This window comes from Ailuropoda melanoleuca, chromosome 6, assembly GCF_002007445.2.
Source record: "Ailuropoda melanoleuca isolate Jingjing chromosome 6, ASM200744v2, whole genome shotgun sequence".
In the NCBI taxonomy this organism is placed as follows: Eukaryota; Metazoa; Chordata; class Mammalia; order Carnivora; family Ursidae; genus Ailuropoda; species Ailuropoda melanoleuca.
The window spans coordinates 61,655,603-61,675,343 of record NC_048223.1 but is presented as its reverse complement, the minus strand read 5'-3'; the positions used below and the strand labels follow the sequence as shown (position 1 = coordinate 61,675,343).

The 19,741-nt window shown below is 45.6% G+C and overlaps 1 protein-coding gene across 1 annotated transcript in view; it reads right to left on the bottom strand.

The window, feature by feature from the left end:
* Positions 1-5,789, bottom strand: part of PGBD5 (piggyBac transposable element derived 5) — a gene marked incomplete at its 5' end in the record, with an annotated part of 104,575 nt that extends 98,786 nt beyond the window's left edge. The window contains one exon of the mRNA XM_034663575.1: positions 5,456-5,789. Coding sequence (XP_034519466.1) covers positions 5,456-5,789 — 334 coding nt within the window. The remainder of the gene's footprint in view (positions 1-5,455) is intronic.
* Positions 5,790-19,741: the final 13,952 nt, after the last annotated feature.

The following is a 19,741-nucleotide window of genomic DNA, read 5'->3' as shown; positions in this document are numbered from 1 at the left end:
GGGGAGCAGGCGGGAATCTTCGGGGTGCTGGGAACGTTCCTGATCTTCAACGGGGTAGTAGTTAACTCACTGTGCTGTGTACTACGACTCGTGCACTGTGTGTTACACCTCAACGAGCTTTATGAAATGCCCCGGTCCTCCAAGAGCACCCTACCAGAAGGAATCGTGCACTGGAGTTCTGTCTTCTAAGCAAGATTTTCGAAGCCTCTCTGGAATACTGCTGGCAGGAGCGTAGTAGGTGCACTTCTGGAAGACTATTTCACCACAGACATCAAAAACCTTATAGTGCGTCCTTAATGCAATTCTGTTTTGATCATTTTATGCTAAGGAATGTGTTAAGGACGTGCACAGAAACTTAAGCTTCAAGAATATTTATCGTAGCATAATAAATACAAGGGGGAAGGGGCAATGAACTCAACGCCCACCCAGAAGGAACTGCGTTATATCACGGACTCATTAAAACTGACATTTTAAAATGTAAATGGAAAACGTTTACAATATATTAATTACAATTAAAAAGAAGGTCACCAAACAAGATGCAACCTAAGGCATCCGAAGGATATACTCAATATGATTAAGTCTGATTATCTAGAGTAATGAGAGTTATGGGATTTCTTAAATGTACATATATTACTTGTTAATAAGAAAAAAATATATGATCACACTTCTTAAAAATAAAGGTGAGTTTTCAACTTTAAAACTGAGTACCAGGGGCGCCTGGGTGGCTCAGTCGTTAAGCATCTGCTTTTGGCTCAGGGCGTGATCCCGGCGTTCTGGGATTGAGCCCCACATCGGGCTCCTCCGCTATGAGCCTGCTTCTTCCTCTCCCACTCCCCCTGCCTGTGTTCCCTCTCTCGCTGGCTGTCTCTCTCTCTGTCAAACAAATAAATAAATAAAATCTAAAAAAATAAAATAAATAAAACGGAGTACCAGACCCCACACAACCCCCAGATTGCCAATGTATCCAAAGCCCCATGACCCGCAGAAACACCCTAAACTCTCATCACAGTGGCTGAGGCGTAGCAGGGATTACATAAAGAGATAAAATTCTAGATTTTCTGTCTCCTGTCCGACTGTGGGGATTGGTTACACAAATCCATCGATGCATTAAACCGCACAGAACTGCATATCCCCCGAAAAAGTTAAAAGCAATTCCATGTAAAAATATGAAAGTAGGGGCACCTGGGTGGCACAGCGGTTAAGCACCTGCCTTCGGCTCAGGGCGTGATCCCGGCGTTATGGGTTCGAGCCCCACATCAGGCTCCTCCGCTATGGGCCTGCTTCTTCCTCTCCCACTCCCCTGCTTGTGTTCCCTCTCTCGCTGGCTGTCTCTATCTCTGTCGAATAAATAAATAAAATCTTTAAAAAAAAATATGAAAGTAAATATTTCTGACTGAAAAAGGTTTCAGATGCTGTAAAGAAGAAAAGAAAAAGGCACGACCTTCCTGAATGATCAAGTCTGCCTGGTCAGAAGGCTGCCACTTCACCAGGTGATCTCATGGCCCCTGACCATGACTGTGTTTCTCTGCAAAGTGGCGGTGATACCGGCTCTCTCAGAGTATTCTCGAAGGTTCGGCATGCTACGAATGGGGACTGCTGGTTACGATAAGCGTCCTGGCCACCACCTGAACAAATCCTCTCTCCAGCAAGCTCCCTTCTCTGAGCTCTGGGTGGTGGTGGCCCATGCATCGTTACCACGTAGCACTGCATAAGATGTACCTTGGAGCTGCCCAGACTCCCAGGTCCTCCTGGAGCCACAAAACGTGGTACAGAGCTGAAGGTGGGAGCAGCTGCTTATCCTGGACTCCACTGACAGGGCCCCAGGTACCTCAGCAAACAAATCCATTATGAGAGTGTCCTTTTAACTCAGGTTGTAAGAGATTTTTCTCCTCTTTCTTGTTAGTCAAAAAAGACTTTAAGCCAAAATCAACCCACAACAAACCCTAAGATAAAACACTGAACGATGTTAATTTTCAAAGCCCTCTGGTCCTCCCCAGCTACTCAAGGTCATATCTCCTCCCTACTGAATGATTACAGAGGGTGCTGACATGGTACATGGAAAAAACACCCCTATGAAGTCCATCCTCTAATAGAAAGAGCAAACAGCTCAGATCCCAGCCAGCCACGACAAAGCACCGACAAAGCCGAACACAGGGAGCCCCTGAGCCTCTGTGAATCTGCCTGCTCCTTTGCCTCCTTAGAGAGAAAGAATCACAAGACTGCTCAGAATAAGAAACCAAAAGGGCAGAAGCGCAAAAGCAGGCGGGCCTGAAATTCATGCTGTTTCCCAAGAGTGAGCTGGCATGCTCTGTCAGTTATTTGCACAGTGGGCAGGCGAGGCTGACAGCTTGAGGGGGCTAGTTTAGAGGGAGAGCTGCAAGTGTGATGAAGAGAAGGTTCTGGGCCCTGTGCTCCCAGTAAGCATCTCCAGCTCCCAGGCTGACCCTCCATTCACACAGAGGTTAAGAGTCAGCCCCGCAATCATGGTCTTTGTATTTAAGTCATCTCAAGGGGACGCAATTCTCCAGGCACAACCAGAACCCAGAGAGGAGAGGAGAGGAAACAGGGGTGAGGGAGAGGACCCCTCCACCCATAACTAATGGCTGCACTTCTGGAAGACCCGATCCAGAAAGCTAGAAACATGGGCAAAACAGAAGGAAGAGTCTGGGAAGACAAGAACACCCTGAAAAGCAGCCAGCAGAGTCTCAACCTGAACCACAGAAATGGCCTCCCTGCCCCTCCTCCCCTCAGCTGGGCACCAAGTGTCTGCCTACTGTGTACACGCCAAATGCAGATCAAAGCTCGGTGGCACCCAGTGCCCACACCTCCCTCATGCACAGGGACTCTAGTCATCAGACGGCTCCCAGACAGCAGTTGTAAGCTCTAATTTAAAAAACAAACGAAAAACACCCCAACCAGCCCAAACCAGCACAAGCAATACATATGTACGTATAAGACACAGTCGCACACATACACACCCACTTATCTACACACATGCAACTATCTTTACAGCAGCAGGCAGGCAGGAAGCCTGGCCCCGAAGTCTAGAATCCTTTGCTTTCCTCATCTGACTCCAGCTGCAACAGCCATTTCTGCTACGGATTTACTTTTATGAGGGCTGATTACAGATCAAAATGCCAGCCTCCTGCTTGCCTCCCTTTCCTACCCCACTACCCAAGGAGGTCTGTCAACAAACCAGGGAACAAAGATGGAAGAAAGGCCCAAGCTGCATTCCTTGCAAGTGGGGTCAGATTGTACACTTTGATAAACCACAGAGCCTGAACCTCTTTGCTCTCAGAGTGGCCAGGGCGCAGCTCTCAGCCTCTTAATAAACATGTCCCTCTCTCGCCCCCCGCCCTCCCCCCACCAGTAGGCACAAGGGCTTTCTCTGTTCAGCATCTATTTCCAACCCCCATAAATCATATCCCATTGTTTCAGGCAATCTGAACTCATGCTTAATAAACCATCAACCTCACCCCTCCACCACCACCCCAAATTTCCCTGAGGGAGAGACTGTTTCAAGGAGGAAAGGAAATTCTTCATTAGGGCTGGATTTTAAAAGCAAGCTTCCACACAGAACCAGAAAACAAAATCGGGTATAAATACCATCAAATAACCACTAATATCTTTGGTTAAAGCGCTTGCCTGTGGTTCTCAGGTGCAGGTGTGAGCTCAGTGAACATCCGAAGGAAGCAGAATTTGACCCTCATGCTAAAGGACACATGATCCCGCACTTCGTGACCGTTTAAGTGCTGCGGTGGTTAGATTAAACTGGTCTGATGCAGAATTTCTCCGAAGTACAGGTTACTAAGAAACATAATATTGCTTGAAAATGTATGTAGGTGTGTTCATCCTTCTCACACCAACACTCACGGATCTTATTCATAACCAGGCTGAAGCTAACACAGTTCCCCTATTTTCCCCGGAGAGGCAGGGAAACGTATCTCATGTACCAAGATCAAAACCTAGATCACAGCACTCACAGCAGCAAGTCTGCCAAACCAGAGTTCTGGGTATGTACAATTCTTAAAGAGCTAATTTAATGGAAAACAGCCGTCTGCAGCTGGAAACCCTTATGACATTCCGGAAAATGTAGGGGGTTTAAAAGGATTAGGCAGAGTGACAGGACTTTGAAGATTCCCAAACTCTTAACCAAAGCCTAAATGAGAACATGTGGTTAAATGTACCCATGCCAAACTGCACAGTGAACTTGGACCCTGCAAGCCCACTGTAGCGCAGGGTGTCCACACTGCAGCCTGCCTGTGGGAGGTCTGCAGACCACTCCCTGCTGAGAGAGTCCAGCCAACCCAAGCAGCCCTCCAGCAGGCTGCAGCACTCTGTCCAGATCCAAGCCCAGGCACCAGCCAGGGGTCCCTTGGGCCTGCCCTCCGATTGTTGAACAATAATCAGGGAGAGCCCCAGGAAAAGCCGCATCATGCCCAGTACGGCCACTCCCTGGTCCTCAACAACACCGGTTGCATGCTCTTCCACACAGGGAAATCGTGTGCAGAAACAAGGCCCTGCCCACAGAAGGCTGCTGAGCAAGGAAAAAGCATCAGGAGACAGGTGGAAACAGCTGGCTGGTCTCCACCTCTCCCAGAGGGCAGAGGCTGGAGAGCTCCTGCAGGATAAGTAGAGATGTTTCAGAACCACCTCCCGAAAAAGGAGACAGTAAAAGAGGGCCTGAAGCAGCCACAGCTGCCAGCGCTCCTGACCTCCAGAAACCAGGAGCTTGACCATGACCCTGGCAGTAAGCAGAACACACATGGAATTGCTTCGGGCGCAAGAGCATACACCTTAATGCTGCTAAACTTGTCCTTTCACTCTTCTCTGCTCTTAGCAAGTGATCCTGAAAGGCACGGACAAAGTTTCTCAGATTAACTGGGGAAAACGCGAGCCAGTGAAGACGCCCCGGGAGGCCTCTCCCGAGGCTCTCACTGGGCCTCCCTCCAACCTCTACCTGCCCCACCCCTGGCACCTGGGTAAGGCTGCTCTGGGGCCATCAATACGAAATGATTTACGCCCCCCCTCCCGGTAACACACACACAGCCGCGTCAGGATTTTAAGAATCCCTTCAACTAGTAAAGCCTAACTCAAACGCACCCCTATGGGGTGACCCCACAGGTGTGACTAGCTTGGACACTCCCAGCAAGTGAGGGCAGTGTGGACACTCCCGCTCCAGGTCCTTGACAGCTGCAGGGTGCTGACCCTGGCCTCCGCCTCATCCTCTCCACCCGCGGAGAAGTCGGAGCCGCCCCCCCTACCAGCACGCAGTCAGAGCCCCCCACGCAGTCAGACTGATTCTCGCACTTCAAATCCCCGCTGCCGCGGCCCCATTTGTGTCCTGCCAGGCACAGCTGCCCTCGCCCAACCGGCCCACGGAGCGTCTGGAGTTCTCCCGGTCCCGCGCTCACGCCTCCCCGGGCCGCCTCCGCCCCCGCGGGCAGCGCCTTACCGCCGGTGTCCTCGAAGCGCGGGGGCGGGCGGTCCCGCAGCGTGGCACTCCAACCCGCGCCGGCCTCGTCCTCCTCCGACTCCTGCGCGTCGGGGGCGCAGGGCGGCGGCGGGGGCCCGGGGCGCTCGTGCTCGTCGTCCGAGGAAGCGGCCGAGGAGGAGCGCGAGGCGGCAGACGTGCTGTAGAAGGGGTTCCCGCCGCTGTCCGGGCCCGACTCGCCGAACACGTCGTCCGAGATGTGCAGGCTCTCGTAGCGCGCGCGGGCCGCCTCGAGCAGCGCCGGCGCCCTCCGCCCTACGGCTGCCGCTGCGTCTCCTCGGCGCCCGCCGCGTCCCCGCGCGCCCTCCCGCTGCACCCAGCGCTCCGCGGCCGACCTTCCCGGGCGCGAGCCGCCAGAGGCGGACCTCGCCTCCTCGCACCTCCGGCCCACCGGCCAATGACGAGCCAGGCCGGGGCGGGGCCGGCGCGAGGCACGCCCCACTCCCTCACCCGGGCGGGGCGAGGAGCGCGGCGGCGGCGAGCGAACGCGAAGGGGGAGGGCGGTCGGTGGCTTCCCGGCCTGCAGGGACGTGCGGCCCGGGACAGCCACCCGCAGGCCCTGCGATACCCCGCAGGGGGAAGGGAAGAACCGAGTGAGTGTCGGGAGGGGAGGGGACTCAGCCGGTTCTTCCTGCCGCCCGAGTCTGCTCACGGAGCGCGAGCCCCGCGCTCACGGTCCCCTGCCGCAGTTGGCGCCAGGCGCCCGGGAGCTGTCCGCCTCGATGGTTCTGAACCAGGCGCTGCGGAAACTCCAGGTAGGCGACGGGCCCGAGGGTCACAATTCCCGCGGCTGTTGCTGCTGCTTTCCCTGGTCCACAGCCGGCTGCGCCGCGAGCTCCTGTAAGCACAAGGGCCGTCTGGCTTCTTCTCTAATAAGGATCCGGCCACGGCGGTGCATTTCTGGGGTCAGATGTTAATTCAGTCTCACTTCAATTCCCCTGTAATTTGAGGGGGGCAGCATCTGGTCTTCAGTCATTCCTCTCGTCTTTGACGTTTGACATCTTTTAAACTCAAAATATTCATTACCTCCCAAACATTGATTACTCTAACACCACTATCACAACATCTTCACTCATGCATTTGACATACTCGTCTATGAAAATATAGCACAATCACCCAGGCTTCAGTGCTCTGATAAACAATAGAACAGAAAGGTTTCATCCACCCCTATTCCTTGGCCAAGAGTGTGTGGCACTCATTCTGTTGATGGCGATACATATGATCAGTCTGTTTCTTGCTCCTCTCTCCCTCCCACAATAGTGCAATAAGTCACAATGATGGTAATTGGGCCATAAAGTCACTTGCACTCTGAAATAAAATAAATCCACAGAGATGCGAAGGGCTTACAAATCCTACTGGGTATTAACTAAATAATGATTACACGAAAGGGAAAGGCATGTTGCTATTTCTAAGCATGCACAAAGGAGGAAGAAGTTGAGACCACCAACTAAGGTCAGTTGTAACAGCAGGCGGGCAGCTTCTGCTCTTGCTCTCCCCTCTCAAGCCCCTGTTTCCTCCTCCCAAACCAGAGTCTCTGTATGGGCATGAATCCCTGACAATCACTGAAAGACAATATATAAAAAGGAAGGAATTTACATGACATTGCTTTCTGTATCGATTGGCTGATATATGTGAAATTGTTTGCAAAGCATTTCAACTCCGTTGGAAGAATTATGCCACAGAAAAGAACTGGTTTCCAGCATATCCATATACTGTACTAACCAGAGAAAGATTTTGAAGAGAGTGCATACAGGTAATCAGACTTAAAAAGGTCAATGACACCTAGATTGAAGATGCAAAGTAAGACTCCATAGCTCAAGTTCAAATTCTGCAATTAGGAATTCTGTAATACTCCTGTAAGATTTAATAATATCTATTAAAAAAATAATTGAATGGGATCTAGAGAGTGAATCCATAGGCAGGAATTCCTTCTCTTCTCCAGGTAACCAACCTAAAAGTCAGCAGCTAAAGTGAGTATGTATTTTAAAAACAATGACTTGCTTTGCTACCCATAGGAAGCACAACGTAGAGCAATAACAGTTACAAGGATGGACACAGTCTTCCATTGTCCCAAATTTGCATTTGTATGATGCTAATCCCAAAGAAACCATAGAGCCTTTGTGCTCATGAGCTCACAAGTGCTTGTAGCCCACACAGCTTGCAACATTGGGGAGAGGATTATATGGTCACAAAAGAAACAGACTGGGAAATCAAATTGTTATCCAAACCCTTGTGAAACGAAAATTAGATGGCTCTGTCAGTTTAGAATCAAGTGTTTAGCAACCAAGTGCTACTTTGTTTAAGCAAGTGTTTCCAACCAAGAACAGCAAAAATACTTCAACCTTTTAAGAACAGGTGGCTGATTCTCCTTGTGCAAGGAGGGAAGGAAAGGGAAGAAAACAAGTGGAAAACAAAAACCAAAAAACTCCCATCTGCTTGGCAGCCTCCTACTTGATGCTACCATTATAGTTCTACGTCATTAACTTTATAACTAATATTATCTGTGAGGATAATTATAGAACCAGTATTATGCTGAGATCTTTTAACTTCGAGTCATTTAAATACATCTTCCAAATAATGTAACTTTGTAATATAATTAAATAATTTTAGATTAATATTGAGCTTTTGGTTCATAGTCTGCACAAAAGGCTCCAGGGTAGTAAGACCAATCCATTTCTATAGTAGATTCCTTAGGTTTTGTTAAACCAGAGGCTCATGCTTTTATGAAACTGGGGCTAATAGCCATATTTCATTAAGTCTTGGCCTCATTTCCTGGTATGTTTTAATAAGAAAGAAAAAATGCTACCATTCAAACTGTGATACAATGTTTTCTTTTCATTAATATTTTAATTTAAATGTATTGGGAAAGCTCTTGGTAAGTATTTAGACAGATTTTTGTCATGTATCCCCTTAATGCATACGTAAAAATAAAAGTTAAAATAGTTGGTTAGTGTTTTTCCAGAACTTCACCTTCAGAATCTCGCTATTCTTATTTTCTTTCTGAGAGTTTTCAATGCCCAGATTTTTCCCACAATATGTTCCTCTGAGCCACCCAGAACTTCTGTCATGCTACACTTAAAAATTTTTATTATTGACATAGAGCTGACATTCAATGTTAAATTAGTTTCAGGTGTACAACATAGTGATTTGACAATTCTATACGTTACTCAGTGCTCACCACGGTAAATGTTTCATCGCCTATCACCATACAAACTTATTACAATATTATTGACTATATTCCCAATGCGGTACTTTTCATCTGCAGATGAGAACAGGAAATTATTTTATTTATTTTGTAACAGGAAATTTGTACCTCTTGATCCCCTTCACCTATTTCACCTGTCCCCCTTCCACCTTCCTTCCCATAATCACCAGTTCGTTTTTTGGTATTTAAGACTCTGTTCCTGTTTTTTTGTTTGTTCATTTGTTTCATTTTTTAGATTCCATAAAAAAGTGAAATCATATGGTATTTGCCGTTCTCGGTCTGACTTATTTCACTTAGCATAATATCCTCTAGATCCACCCATGTTGTCACAAATGGCAAGATCTCATTCTTTTTATTAGCTGGGTAATATTCCATTACATATATACACCATATCTTTACCCATTCATCCATTGATGGACACTTGAATTGCTTCCATATCTTGGCTATTGTAAATAATGCTGCAATAAACCTGGGAGTCCATCTATCTTTTTGAATCAAGTGTTCTTATTTCCTTTGGGTAAATACCAGGTAGTAAATTACTGAAGCATATGGTAATTCTATGTTTAATTTTTTGAGGAACCTCCATACTGTTTTCCACAATGGTTGCACCAATGTACATTCCCACTAACAGTGCACAAGGGTTCTTTTTTCTCCACATCTTGGCCAACACTTGTTCTTTCTTGTCTTTTTAATACTAGCCATTCTGACAAGTATAAGGTGATAGATCACCTTTTTGGTGGTTTTGATTTTATTTTCCTGATAATTAGTGATATTGGGCAACTTTTCATGTATCTGTTGGACATCTGTATGTTTTTGTGGGGTTTTTTTGGAGGGGGAATGTCTATTTAGGTCTCCTGCCCATTTTTCAATTGGATTATATGTTGGGGTTTTTGGGGGGTTTTGTGCGTGTGTGTGTATTCTTTACATATTTTGGCTATTAATCCTTTGTTAGATTTATCATTCACTGCTATCTTCTCCCATTTCGTAGGTTCCCTTTAGGTTTTGTTGTCAGTTTCCTTTACTGTGCAAAAGCTTTTTATTTTGATGTGGTCCTAATAGTTTATTTTTGCTTTTGTTTCCATGAATATGTTGTAAAGCCAATCTCCAAGAGATTACTATCTGTTCTCTTTTAGGAGTTTTATGGTTTCAGGTCTCACTTTTTTTTTTTTAAGTAATCTCTACACTCAACATGTAAGTTGGACTCACAATTTCAAGGTCAAAAGTCGCACGCTCTACGGACTGAGCCAGCCAGGTGCCCCTCAGATCTCATATTTAGATCTTTAATCCATTTTGAGTTTCTTTATGTGTATGGTAAAAGAATGTGGTCTAGTTTCATTCTTTTGCATGTAACTGTCCAGTTTCCCCAACACTGTTCTTGCAGAGACTTTTTCCCATTACATATTCTTGCCTCCTTTGTTGAAGATTAATCGGCCATATAATTGTGGATTTATTTCTGGGCTCTCTATCCTGTTTCCATTGATTTGTGTGCCTATTTTTCTGCCAGTGCCCTACTGTTTTTATTACTATAGCTTTGTAGTATATCTTGAAATCTGAGATAGTGATATCTCCAGCTTTGTTCTTCTTTCTCAAGATTGCTTTGCACACTATACTTCCTATAAAAGTACTCTGAGGTCATCCAAGTTGCTGCCCTTCCATTCCACATAGTTTTATGCTGGTGGGGTTTTGTTTTTATTTTCTGGTGTTATCCAAGATTTTCATATAATAACCAGTTTATTTTCCTTCTTCAAATGGTTCTCAAAAGGCCTGTGGCCTGGCATGACAAGGGACATAGACGTTCAGGCATGCCTTAGGAATAGTAACCAAAAGGCACAGGCTCCGGCTGTGGTAACTTTACAGGGACTTCCACCTGCTCAATACCAATTATAAGACAATTCCTGACGTTGGAGATGTGAAAGAAAATGGGAGGGGAGGGGCATCTTAGAATCCATAAAATATGGTATATTACTTCCTGTTTGTACTTTTACAATTTTTGATTTTGCAATTGGCCAAGCTACTGCAGGGAACAAAAATGAACAAAAGTCCTAATGTGGCAGAGACCGACCTGGCCAACCCCACACTGCACAGGCTATGTGTTGCTGGATCACTGTGAATGGGGAAGGCAGGCGTGAGTCAGGACAGATGCTGCTTCTCTCTACATTGCCTTCATCACCCACAAGGAGGGGGCCAGAGCCAAAGAGAATCTCCTGGAACTGAGATGGGGGAAGGGAAAAGAAAGAGCTGAACCATGCCACAGCTGCTGAACCATGACCAACATATGGGGGAGGAGGTTGGAGGCAAACGTGCATGGCACAGTGTGACATTTGGAGTCCTATCTGACATAGAAGCTTAAGGATCCAACCTTGCTCAAACTGATTTTATATGATGAATTTATCTACTAGTCAACCCAGAGATGCAAAGAATGAAATAGGGCAATGCTATTGAAAACTCTTGGAAACATCTCTCTTAGGCTTGAGATACCCTGATATTTCCATTGATTGATTGATTCATTCATTCATTCATTAATTATGTACCGAGTACCTATTATGTGTCAAATCCTCTCCTGGGCACTAAGAATAAATCAGGAAAAAACCCCACAAATACCATTTTTTTTAAAGATTTTATTTATTTATTCGGCAGAGATAGAGACAGCCAGCGAGACAGGGAACACAAGCAGGGGGAGTGGGAGAGGAAGAAGCAGGCTCATAGCAGAGGAGCCTGATGTGGGGCTCGATCCCATAACGCCGGGATCACGCCCTGAGCCGAAGGCAGATGCTTAACCGCTGTGCCACCCAGGCGCCCCCCCACAAATACCATTTTTATAGCACCTATATTCAAGTAGAGGAGAGAAAATAAAAAATAAATAAATATGTAATTTGTCAGCTGTTGATAAGGGGTAAAAAGTAGAGAGGGACAGAAACTATGTTGATTGTGATGGTGCTGGTGCTGGTTGTGTGTGCTGTCAGGGAAAGTTACTCTGATAAGAAGACATTGGCAGATCCTTGAGCAGATTCAGAGTGCAAGACAGGTGCATTTAGGAAGAGCAAACGAGTGCACTCCCCCTCCAGGGGAGGCAGCACTAGCTGGACTCTATTAAACACTAAAGAGACTGGTGAGCGGAAGCAGAGAGAGCCCAGTGGGGTGATAGGAGATGAATTGAGAAGGAAGTTGAGTGTTAAATTCTGTAAGACTGTATTTTATATTGAGTGAAGTGGGGAGCCACTGGAGATCTTAGAGCAGAGAAGTAACAAGATCTGACTTATGTCTTAAATGGATCGTTTTAACTGCTGAGTGGAAAATAAACTAGAACAGAGCAAAGATGGAATCCAGAAGACCAGATACAATAACCCAGGCTGTAGAAGACGGTTTGGGACCAACGTGGCAGTAACTGAGGTGATGAGAACTGGTCAGATTTAGAACATATTTTGAAGGTAGAATCCACAGCTTTTACCAAAGAATTAAATGTGGGCAGTGAGAGAAAGAGATGAGTCAGGAATGATTCTATGGTTTTCTGTTTGAGCTGCCGCAAGAGCTGCCGCAAGAGCAGCAGAGCTGGAGAAGAGTAAGAGCTTGGTTTTGAATAGGTTGGGTTAACACATCTAAGTGGATCTGGAAAGAAGGCAGTGGAAGAAAGTTCAAGAACCAGGTCTAGACTGGAGGTAGAAATGTGGAGTCATCAGCAGGTAGATGGTAGAAAATGGAGAGTCACCAAGGACTGAGGAGAGGAGAGGTCTGAGGATGCATCCTGGAGCACATTCATATTTAGAGATCAGGGAAATGAGAAGAAACCCCAAGTGGAGGGGCTTGTCCTCACTCAGAAAGGATTGGAGTAAGGGGTCCATGCAGGTAAGTTTAGTGGGAGTCTGTGGGTCTTCTTTCCTTACCAATTTGATTTTCTTTCTTCTTTTAAAGATTCATTTGAGAGAGAGAGACAGCACGCCTAGCAGAGGGGAAAGGCAGAAGGAGAGGGAGTGAGAGAATCTCAAGCATATTCCCCACTGAGCACAGAGCCTGACACAGGGCTCAATCCCGTGACCCTGAGCTCATAACCTGAGCCAAGAGTCAGACGCTTAACCGCTCAGACACCCAGGCACCACCCCCCCACACACAATTTGCTTTTCTTGGTGAAGTCATCAGAAAGGTTATCAGCTGTATCTAAGGAAGGTATTCAGCTCTCACACTGAACAAAATGGCTGTCCATTAGAATCACCTGGAGAATTTTAAAAGCACACTCATATCCAGGGCCTGTTCTACACCAATTAAATCAGATTCTCTGGAGGTGGGCCTGGCACTGCTGTGTTTTAAAGGCTTCCAGGTGATTCAGAAGTGTGGCCAGAGTTGAGAATCCCTGGCTTAAGGGTTTGAGGAAAGAAGATGTGAAATAGCCAAAATATTTCACGAGGAGAGTGGAGACTCCATCCATTCGAGAAACATACTTGGATTTGTGGTTGAGAATTTAATATGAAACCTGCCAGCATGGTTGCATTTTTCTCCAAGTACGTTCAGCTGCCAGGGGCAGACATGTAGACGGAGGGTTGGGCTCTACCAAGGTGGGGTTTTATCAGGTGTGTATGATGGGGGTGAGAGTACCAGACAGAGATTATCGATGGGACGGGACTCTGTGCCCGCTAAGGAGGCATGTGAGAATTTGGGGGAAGGATTAAGGGCCATTGAAAAGGAAGTAGGTAAATGGCTTCTCCCGAGTGGCTTAGATAATTAATATTTCCTTGAAATAATTTAGTGCAGCCAGACCCTTGCAAAGCAGCACAAACAACTTTGATTAGTGCTTCAACCTACCTTTTCTTCCCAGGGTTTCAATCAATTGCTTTCAACAAGTGAACGTTGTGAGATATTTAGAGCAAAGAAAAAAATACATATTGGAAGTTAGCTTTTTACATTCTTAGAAAATGGGATTTCGTACATTTGTGTCCTTTTTCTGTCCCCTTGTGGACATTTTCCCTCTTGAAGTACACCCAACCCCCACTCCACTGTTCTCCAATAAAAGGAAGGGGTCTGGGTACCATCCCTAAAGTTCATTCGCATTTAAAGGAGAAACAGCCCCAGGCAGTTCATGTTTTACACTAAAGAATGAATTGTTCAGTGGTAGAAACTCAGGTATTCTAAAAAACCCGGGAGAGATAATCCCTGCTAGAAGGGGGGACTTCTCAGTGTTTCTAAATTGACATTCCTATAGCCGGCACTGACAGAAGTGAAAAGTATCAATCAGACTTTCAGGATTGAAGTCTATGTAAATTATTGAATTGACATATTGTTGTAGGCTTAGTGTTAAACCACATCCGTCCCCCAGTTTTCTTACAGTGACAATGATGGTTCTTCCAAGATTGTGAAAGGCTGGGCATCTGCAAAACCATGCAGCATACCTGAGCCATCACCTAAGTAGCATATAATCTGCCCCCTAATCGTAGGAGAAAAAAATAGAGAATCACAAAAAGAAACACTCATGTCAGGGCTTTCATCAAATTTAGTGCAACCTTTCACCATTTACCTTCATTTGCAGTAATTTTTTACAATCATTAATATTGAAATGCCCTGGGTTACAATGAGCAACTCAATTATCAGAAAAACATTAGTCTCTAACGTTTGTTCTAATTACTAAAGCAGAAGAGAAGATAGAGTTTAGAAAATTTTCAACAAGGCTTAAACAAAGATTTTCCACTTTATTCTAATCAGGTCAACATAGATACCACTTTCCCATAACATTGTAAGTAGTTGGTATTTTTCAGAGATATCATTTGGTTATTTATAGAAGGCTAAAAGTTGGAGGTCCATAAAGATGATAATCAACTTTTATGTGTGGCTTCCCTATTCCAGGAACTGTACTAAATGGACAGTGTCTAATTTAATTCTCAAAACAAGCCCTGTGAGGTCAGTATTATTCACTGTTCTCACTCTAAGAGTGGCAAAGCTGATGCTTCAAGAGGTGAGCTCAGTTTTCCAAGTTCATACAGCTTGTAAATGATGGAATCAGGACTCGAACTCAGTCTAATGCTAGGTTGGTGCCTTAATGGCAGCTACCGTAGTTTTTTGACTATCACCTGCCCCCCCTCCCCTAACCCCATCCCATTCCCATTTAGGGATAATCAGCAATACCTGCAGCACAGTGGCTGTGCATGATGGATGGCTACTGGGTTTAATTATTTATATCCAGGGAGGAAGGGCTGCCTCATACATTCTGCTTCAGCTCTTTCCCCTGCCCAGGAAACTATCCATCCCTCAAACCATCAGTATTAATTGTTGTTCAGGGATGAATTTAGCTGTAGGGGTCACACACAGTTTACGATGTCATCCATATTTCTTTCAGAATACCTACGTACTGTTCACTTGGAGATAAGCAGAAATGATGGGAGGGATGTTAAGAGAGACTCCCAGAAATATTTCTGGACTAGTCATGATCACTAGCCCTTTTGTTACTCTTGGAGTCATTTTATTGGTTCTTGAAATGTATGCATTTGCCCTGGGATGACCTGGCCCCTCATGATAACCAAAAGCTCCTAGGATGGGTCAACATGTTACTTCATTGGCTGTAATTCTGCAGGTTGAATGTATTTATCAGCCATTTCCTGAGAATGCTATTATGGGGCAGGAGTTGGGGGATGACTAGTGGACAGAAACGTCTCAGGTGAGAGGGAGCCTGTGCCATTTGTATGAAGGAGAAGCCGGTCCTCCTTGCTGATGGGAGTTTTTCTTCTGCTCTCAGACTCCTGCCCAGCCAGGACCAATGGGGTGCTTCCTCCTTTGGGCAACAGGACTCTTTCTAAATCCTCTTTTTTGGGACAAAAAGAAAGACTTAAAGACTAATGAAGACTTCCTTCAGCTTTCTCTCTCTTTTTTTTGTCTTTCAGCTTTCTCACCCTGGCCAAAGATGCTAACCCCCCCCCATTTGGGTTGCTAGACTGTGGCAAGAGGCCACATGCTGCGCGTATAACCTCAGGCACAGTGATTGGACTTCACTGAACCTTAACTGTGACATCTGAAAGGGGGGTGGATGTTGTGAGGATTAATTAAGAAAATGTTAAATTGTTATCATGGAGACGAGGAAAATCTCTTGATGGAAATGTGTTCCATCTTACCAAAATAGAGGGTAAAACAGCATTTTAAATAATATTTTTATTTTATATGTATATATATAAACATAGAATTCAATGTATACACATAAATATAATATATAAACACCTTTGATATATATTTATAGTTATCCCAAGATGCAGCATTACCCTCCTGAGTAGAGCAAGAGGGGTGGGTTTTTACAGAGAATCACCAAACCGCTTGACCCAAACAAAAGGCCAGCCATGCACTGCTTTTTAAGAGAAAGCCTCGAGTTGGAAAGGGTTTGATAAATACTGAGAAAAACCAGTCAATTAATATTGAAAAAACACTATCCAACCACAGCTATAAACCAATTAGACATATTTCTTTAATTTTGCCTTCAGTCTCCAAAGCCTAAAGGTCCCTGGGGAAAGGAAGAGGAGGGAGACATGAGTCCAGCTTCGCTGTGGGCCAGCTTTCCAGTTGCGCACAACCCTGCCTGCAGAGGGACCGCCTCCCTCCCGGGCCTTGCTCCCAGAAGGCCCCGCCCCCAGAAGGCCTCATCCCATAAGCCCTGCCTACAAAAGCCCCACCCCCAGAAAGGCCCCGCCCCCAGAAGGCTCCACCCTGAGGAAGAGCCCCCAGGTGAATTTAATGCTTTGCTGTTACTGTCTGGTAATTCTTCAATTTTATTTTTGAACTTGTGTTTTGTGAGCGAAGTGGATGGAACAGTGAAGCACGCGCATGAGCAGAGGAGACAGCCTGCTGTGAGCCCACCATTCCTTGCCTCCTCATTTTCATATACTCTTCACCCTGCCTGGTGAGCACAGCGTTAAAGTGGACACCCCGTGTGTGCGTGGGGTTCAGCAAGACCAGCTGAACACGTGACATCTATGACTGAGTCATCAAGAAAGAGCACACTTTCCCTACGGACCAGAGCTTGCTTTGAGCACAGGCAGAAGGCAGTGGCCCCTTGTGAACAGCCCAGAACCCTGTCCTATCCTTTCTCACTCATGTTACCTCCCTGGGTTAGCCAGGCCTTATAAACGGTGACTTAGAAGGGAAGGGAAAGAAAGGCAGCCCGCCGCTCCTGGTCCTTTCAAGTTCCTTACTCATCAGTAAGCCGAGGGCAGGAGTGTCGGTGGAACATGCGTGTGTTGCCAGAGAGGTAAAAACAGCTGAGCTGGTCTTGTGCAGGATTTCCACAGTTCTGATAAGAATGGGGCACATAGGCAGGCACCAGCTGTAGAGTCCATGTGTGAATTATTTAAAACTGGCATTGCACCATACAAAGATGAATGGCAAAATTCATGCTCATAATTACATTTAAAAAGTTTTATTTACTTAGAATGACATTAAATGCAAATAGAGTACAGAAGCCATGACACATCAAAAGAAAGACCATGGAGGAAATGAGGTTTCTATTTCAGTATCTTTGACAATGCTTTGTCCATGCTTTTGAACAAAGGGCTCTATACCTTCATTTTGCGCTGAGCAGGCAAATTATATAGCCAGCCCTGGGAACAGCTGTGTGGTGTCTCAGTGACCCAGTGGGCCTCCTGCCCTGACACAGTAGCATCACAGAAGCCCCTCGAGCTGAAACAGAACATTAGGATAAAGTTCGGGGGAGGTCCTCAAATTTCTGAATCATAAGTAGTCTGCTTGGGCTGCCATAAACATCAAAAGCCGGGTGGCTTAGGCAACATAAATTTTATTGTCTCACAGTTCTGGAGGCTGAAAGTCCAAGGTTAAGGTGTCATCAGGATTGGTTTCCTTCTAGGGCCTCTCTCCTTGGCTTGCAGGTGGCCATCTTCTCCCTGTGTCCTCACATGGTCTTTCCTCTGTGTGCATCTATGTCCTAATCTCTTCTTATCAGCATACCAGTCATATTGGATTAGGGCCCACCCCCAATGACCTCATTTTGTGTGTGTGATCACCTCTTTAAAAATCCTCTCTGAGTACTGTCACATTCTAAGGTGCTGGGTATTAGGACTTCAACATAAGAATTTGGGGGCAGCCAACTGAGCCCATAACAACAGCCTAAACTGGATCCGAAACTGAAATTTAGACACATTTCAAAACACTAAAAGTGTATTTTTTTTGTGGTAGCCTGAGATGTATTTGCCACCTTTGAGGGAAATATCTTTTGGAATGATCAAAGAGAGCTTCCATGTAATTCCACAAATCCACAATTAAACCCCAGAGCTTTCTAATTTGGAATTTGACTGTTTTGTGCTCAGTGGCAACCAAAACCTGCCTCGGGCTTTTCTTTTATTTTGGCAGAAAAGTACCAGGCAGAGGACTTGATCATTTAGACATCTTGCTGATGTTTGTTTTAATCATACTCTACTGAGTTGTCCAAACCTAATTAAGCTCTTCGCACTGTAGAGGAGAGATGATGTTCATTACACGTCATTGACCACAATGTGCCTTTTTATTATTGTTTGCATTTGTGTTACTTTTCAGTGTAAGGGATAAGCTTCATCTTAGTTTGGGCTGCTGTAACAAAAGCACCATAGATTGGATGCTTTAAACAAGAGATATTTATTTCTCATAGTTCTGGAGGCTGGGAAGTCTAAGATCAAGGCACTGGCAGATTCTGGGTCTGTTCCAGGGCCCACTTCCTGGGTCACAGGTGACCATCTTCTCCCTGTAACCTCACAAGGAGGTGAAGGATCCCTGCGGGGTGTTTTTTATGAAGACACAAATCTCACCCATGAGGGCTCCACCCTCATGACCTAAGCATCATCTCCCAAAGACCCCATCTCCTAGTAATGTCACTGTGGGCATTAGGTTTTCAACATATGAATTCTGGAGGGATACATTCTGTCTACAGCAGGCTTCACTGAGCATCTTCTATGTCCAAGGCACTATTTTTTGGCAAAATTAATCATTTCCTACACACCCTTTGAAGCGAGAGTATTTCTGCACTTTGTCTTCCTTTAGAACTTTTCTCCAGGGAGGATCCAAAAAAGTTCAGAAAAGATTCAGAAGAAACCCACTGGTTAATTCATTCTTCACAGTAGAGCAGAATTCATTTTGAAATAGGTCAATCTTGGAAATCCAACCAAAGAGACCTTGCTTGAAAGTCATCTCAAATTATCAGTTTTGTTAGCATGAGTAATGGTACGTATAATATCAATAAAACAACTTTTTATGAAGGACCCACTATGTGCCAGGTACCGCGGAGCATGAGTCAAATGATCACGTGATCCTTACAACAGCCCGCTTAGGGTCACGCTGTTTTCTCCTCCATGTTATGGATGAGCACTAAGTCTTGGTGAGAAGTCACACAACTCTCCCAAAGCCATATTGCTACTGAGGGACCAACTGGGATGTACGCCCACTTTGGTTCCAGAGCCTGTGATGGCAAACGGAGGCCGCACTAGCTGTTCAGTACCAAGGACCGCTCATGACCGTGACACAGCAAACCCATGAGACTTACCTTTTTCCCCAAAGGTAATCCCAGTGGAGCCTGCAGTGACAGCCCGAGTTAAGGATGTGAGCTGGGCTGCACAGGGCGTATTTCAAGGAGCAGATGTGGTGGTAAAGGGGTCTAATGATGCGCAGAATGGAAGGAAGGAAACAGGACTTGGGGGAAATATCTGGGTCCCTGGAGCAGCAATCGCCAAACATTTATTATTATGCGCCTGTCACAAAAAAAAAATTTTTTTTGAGGACATGCCACCAATGTAAGCAAATTTTTGATAAATCGGACTCTACTACTCTAAGCTATTATGTGCATTATAAGTGATATGCAAAAGGGAAACATTTAAATGGATGGCATGAAATACAAATAAAACTTCCAATATTTTCTTCCTGACCCTTACTGGACTATTTCTCAAACTCACTTTGAAGAAGACTTTTTAAAGATTGATTTATTTGAGAGAGCGCGAGCGAGCTTGTGCGCATGCGCGAGCGGCGGGGCGGGGCAAAGGGAGAAAGAGAGAAGCGGACTCCCCACTGAGCGCAGAGCGGCTTATTGGGGCTCTATCCTA